The 5,857-nt window shown below is 23.7% G+C and overlaps 1 protein-coding gene across 1 annotated transcript in view; it reads right to left on the bottom strand.

Annotated features, from left to right (window-relative positions):
* Window positions 1–4,222, bottom strand: part of LOC101494653 (protein trichome birefringence-like 19) — a 5,516-nt gene extending 1,294 nt beyond the window's left edge. The window contains exon 1 of the mRNA XM_004491722.4: window positions 3,636–4,222. Within this exon, the coding sequence (XP_004491779.1) occupies window positions 3,636–4,145 (510 nt within the window). The 5' untranslated portion in view covers window positions 4,146–4,222. The remainder of the gene's footprint in view (window positions 1–3,635) is intronic.
* Between the last annotated feature and the right edge of the window lie 1,635 nt (window positions 4,223–5,857).

The following is a 5,857-nucleotide window of genomic DNA, read 5'->3' as shown; positions in this document are numbered from 1 at the left end:
TATATATATATATATATATATATATATATTAACACAAACATTTAGATAATTAATTAAGAGAAGAAAAGCTTAAAAAATGATTGAGTTGTTTGAAATGCTAATTTTGCCTGTCTAAAACAATGAGATAATATAAAATTTCAATCATGTAAGTTTAAGTTGAACCGAATTTGTGTGTAAAATTTTATTTTATTCATTTAATAACAAATAATTTTAGATGAATTTGTTTATTAGCTATAGAAAATATGTTGGATGTGTAGAATTATTTTTTTTCACATTTAAAACTTGAATTATATTTGATAAATATGCCTCTACATAAAGAAATTCAAAAAGATGATTTAATATAAAAATATTAGTTAAGCTTCAAATTAATATAACTTTTTAGAATCTCTAAATTGTACTACAAGAGATTGGAGTATCTTTGTATTTACTATTTGTTGATTATAAAAAAATATTCTCTTCCTAATCTAGGTGCTACTAAATATACCACTTTGAAACTCAAACTCGATTCAAGCTTTTCAAATTATTTTATGAGTAAAAATAACCTTTATATCCATTCCTTTTTGTCTACTTTAATATTTTAAACCATGCTTTTCTGTTCCCAGTGAAAAGAAAAAGAAACCATACATGCATGTTACACACTTGGAGGATCCAGCTCATAGAATATTATTTACATGTGAACTTTTCCGCATAAGACACAAAATTTTCAGCATTAATAATATAATGCTGCCAATAATACATATCATACATAAAATAATTGAGTGGTCCCATTAGTTACGTCTCATCTTGGACTCTCTTCAAACTAACACTATTTAATTTAATTTTATGTCGACTAATTTATTTTAATTTTCTTCCATGCAAAATTAATTACATATACAAACAATGACTAATTATCATATACATAAAGCATTATCTGATTTTCTACTTTGAGGAGTGTGACATCTCAACCAATTCAATTATTTTTGTTTAGCTAAAGTTTCAATTCAACATTTAATTGTTGAAACCTCTAGGCCAATTTTAGGTTCATTCTCATATATATAGAATTTCATACTACAATCATTACTACCCAATACAAACCCCGTGATTTTATTTGCATTAATTGCTTATATAGAATCAAACAAGGACTTAACCCTATGCAAATTGGTAGGAATGTAAAAGACAATTTGACATAATAAAACTACAAAAAGCTGGGCCATCTTGTGTTTTAATATTTCCCTTTATATTAAATATTAATATCATGTCTCAATTATCAACCATTTCTACTTTTTGGTTTGGTTAGATTTAAGTAACATACTCCTACCAGGCTCCTTAAATACAAAATTATTTTGAGATCTTTTTCTTCATAAAATTATATTTGAATTTTCAACTATATTAACTATTTTTTTTACTAACATACTCCTAATTAATTTATATTTTTTCTATAATCAATAATAAATATTATAATAAAAATATTAATTAATTCATAAAATTATTTTAAAAAAAATCAAAAAATTTAATATTATTATCAGCTTTCTTAATTTTTTTATTTAATTAATATATAAAGATGAAAATAATAATGTAAAGAGGAAGCTGTTGAAATATTAAAATAATACTAATACTAACTACTAGCTACTTGGTACCATTATATTTTGGTACAACATTACATACACAATAATTGACATGCATATTTATAAAAATAAATTATCTGAAAATAATTGAAACTCTCTATTTTTAATATAATATTAATTACATTTTTAATTATATAATTTAATTAATATTTGTATAGCTCTAATTTAATGTCTTCTATTTAGTAAAATCCACCAAGAAATAATAAAAATCATTTAGCAAAAGTATTATTCTTCATTATCCATTAATACATTTTTTTATTTGTATCAAAATTAAATATCTGGAATACTATGGACAGAGGAACTGTGTTTTATAAGTTTGAGAGCCTCCAACGGTGCATGAAATTAGAAAAAAAAACTAATATAGTTCAAATTTTGATTAATTCATATGGTAGATAGAGATGTAGAGGACAGAGTCAAATGGAATTAATGTGATTGGCACACTTACCAGGGAAAATAAGATTCGATTGCATATGGTTGATACTTTTATGCATGTTACTTTCCATTTCATTTTTTTTTTTTACCAAATGTTTTGGATCGGATAATGGGCTTAGGTGAACCAACCACTTCATTAGAAAGATGGCAAAATAGGTCTAATCCAAACAAGAGTCAAGAGGCAAGACAAAGATGTTTTTAATACCTAATATTTTTAAATAATTTTGTTTCACCTAGCTTTGTCTAAAAAATTCTTTTTTTTTACATCATGATATAAATCAGAAAGATTCTTTCTCAAATTTTGAATAAAAATAAACCAATATAAATAGATATATTTAGTATGAAATTTGGATATCAACTTTTGTTGTTGACTATATTTTTACTTATATTTAAAATATAAATGATGATAAGTGAAGGGTAAGTTGAGGTAAAAAAAATGAAGGGTAAGAGTGGGGTTAAAAAAAAGGGGGAAATAGATATTTATGAATACTTTGAGGTAAAACCTTATTGATGTCTAATCTTCACGAGTCTACATACATTGGAACTTTGCAAAAATAGTAGTGATAACTTTGTTTTCTTAACTATGAAATCTCACCTTATCTATATGAGGTGATATTTTTCGAAAAGAAATCTCATCTTTTCACCTTTTTTTTTATATAAACCTTTTTCTACTTTAAGAATCTCATATTTGGGATTTATTTTTATCACATGCTTTAAGAATAAATCTCTCTTTTACTGGCTATCGAAGAATTATCCTAATTTTTCTTAAGATGTACCCTATTTGTAACGGAATATAAATAAAAAATAAGTTAAAAAAGTTATTTAATATAAAGTTTCAATTTTTTTAACCACTTTTGCTAAATATTTTTTGTTGTTGAGGAGTAAAGCGTTTTTAATAGTAGTTGTTTCTCTCAAATAATTAATTTTATACACATGAGTCACAGATTAAATAATTGACCAAATCCTCAAGAGAGATCCAAGATGTTTATCACTAGTACCACATAAATTTGGTAATTTTAAGGTGATATATATAGTAAATTTTATTTAGAAATCATGCAAATTTTAGTATTTATTTAATTATAGAAAACATGCTTAAAATGATTAAAAGATCCTCCAATTTTTTGTTTAAAAAAAGAAGAAAGTATTTAATTATGGTATTCTTGGCTTTAAATTTTAGCTAATGGTATAAAGACTTGTATTGTTTGTTAACAGATCCAAAATTAATAAATTTTAAAAGGCTAGGGATGAAGGTCAAGTTCATTTCTTATTTTTAAGTGTTCGATATTTAAAGGGTATGCTTCCAAATGTTTTTAATAGGCAAAAAGAGTGGTACGCTTCTAAATGATTAAAAATACTAAAAAAATACTACAATATAAAAAATTAAAATTAAAATCATACTATGAAGCAACAGAGCATATATAACTATGTAAAAAAATTCAAAATAAAATAAAATAAAATAAATAAGAAACTTAGTGGTAGAAACATATAATTTTATTTGGTACACTATATATACATTTTTTAGTTTCAACAAAATTATGACATCAAAATTTCGTTAAAATTATTGCAAATTCAAACATGCATTAAGAAAGAAGGACTTACCCTTGATAGGAGACAAATCATGGATTGCATCTGATTTCTACCAACTGAATCTCCAACAAAAGCCATAGATTTTCCTCTAACAATTTCCAAGAATTGAAAAGGGTTAAATATAGGAAGGTCACATCCATTTGGTTTCCACTTCCATTTCAAGAACTCAGAATCTGGTCTTCCATACTTCATACAATTTTGATGTTCATGAATAGCCCAACATGTTTTATTTGTATAATAAGGTCCTTTTGAATTTGGAACCCATTCACCACTAAAAATGTCACATTTTTTTATAGAAGTTGAAGGCAAACTTGATGACTCATTTAAATCATCAAAGGCAGAGGATGGTTGTTTTGAATCTTTATTAATGTTTTTCATGGATGATGAATATCTAAATAAAGGGTATGAAAGTGGTGTGATAGTGAAGACAAGTATTGCAAAAACAGCTAGTAATGTTACTTTTGGGATCATTTGTTTTGGTGTGTTTTTACCAAAGAGAAGTTCCATTGCTTTGAATTTCATTTGGGAGAGAAAAGAGTGTGACAAGAAGAGAAAAGGGTAAGTGAAGAGGACTTGAGGATGGACTTTTGGTTTTATATATAAATATATATAATGTTTGTGGAAATTAACTTATAATTATGATGATATATAGTTATCTTGATTTTGTTTGGATTAGGATTGAGCATTGGTTTTTCTATAATTAAATCAATCAATCATCTATTGGTAATATATTTGAGGTTCTTGAGTAAGGACTTAATTATTGAATCCCCCTGAGGCTTTGATTATTTTTCCACATGCATGATATTTAATATTTTCTCTTTATCTCGTGACACCCGATATTTGGTACTTTGGTTGGTATCATGTGTTGGAATTCAATTAGAAGTGATTAGTTCCACATTAATCATGAATAGAGGCTATATTAGATATATAAGGAGAATGACATATAAACTTAATGCCTTAAAGTTTTGGGTTGAGATATGGTGTCTAAGTCTATTAAGAATTTATCCCATTTCGAATGTCGCGCTCCCCCTCCCCAACAAGTGGTATTAGAGTCTAGTAAAATTCTCCAACAAGTGGTATTAGAGTCTAGTAAAATTATTAGGATTTTTTCTTTTCATTTTATGACCTACTTGCTAATGTTAATTAGAATATATATAAGCAGTAAATTACCTCTTTCTCTAAACACAAGTTTCAATTGAAAATAAGCATCACAAATGTTACTCCCTCGGTCCTAAAATCATTTTAATATTCGGACGTATCCACGTATTAAAGAAATAATATACGATTATATTTAATCATTTTTATTAATATTGATGTATTTTTAACATTGTAAATGTTAAGTAGTGAATAATGATTTGAAAATAATGTACATTAGTATTAGAAAAAAGATAATTAAAGGTTGCATTAAAAATTAAAACTAAAAGTGACTGATTTTTTTCTTTTTACAAAATTTTTTCTACAAATGTGACAGTTGATAATAAATATCTTTTAAATTAATTGAAGTGTTTGACAAAATGATGGGTTCAATTAATTTAAAAATCTAAAATGACGTAAAAATAAATTTTATATCAATTAATGTTTAAAATATTTTAAAATTTATTAATCTGATATATTTCTTTTATCTCATTTATTTTATTTTAAATTATTTATTTTAAAATATTAATTATTTTAAAATTGAAATTATTTATAAATAATTTAAAATTATAAATTATTTATTAAACTGATATATTTTTTATTCATTTAGCTAATTTATTTATTTTAAGTTATTTACTTTAAAATATTATTTATAAAAATTATTTATATTTTAAAGTATATCAATTATTTAAAATAAATTATTTATTTTAAATTTTAAAATTATTTATTTTAAATTTTAAAATTATTTATTTTAAATTATAATAAATAAATTATAAAATATAAAAAAAATAAAATAAAAAATTATGGATAAAATTAACCCCAAAAATGATAAACGGTACATTAAAAAAGTATTAAAAATAACTTATCAAAATATAAATTATAAACTAGTAAATAAATGTTACCAAACAATTCTTATACCTATTATAAACTAAAAATCAACTTATATGAATCGAGAAAAAAAAAAACCCTACATATATATTTTGTAACTGGCTGCTTCTTTTGTATTAACATAATAACAAGTTATAAATTTTTTTTTCCTCTCCAATACTATAATTTTAAAAAGTTTTAGAGTATATAAAAAATATTTAGACCTATTAAAT

This window comes from Cicer arietinum, chromosome 3 (assembly GCF_000331145.2).
Source record: "Cicer arietinum cultivar CDC Frontier isolate Library 1 chromosome 3, Cicar.CDCFrontier_v2.0, whole genome shotgun sequence".
In the NCBI taxonomy this organism is placed as follows: domain Eukaryota; kingdom Viridiplantae; phylum Streptophyta; class Magnoliopsida; order Fabales; family Fabaceae; genus Cicer; species Cicer arietinum.
The sequence above is the reverse complement of the archived record's forward strand: the minus strand, read 5'-3'. Positions and strand labels throughout refer to the sequence as shown.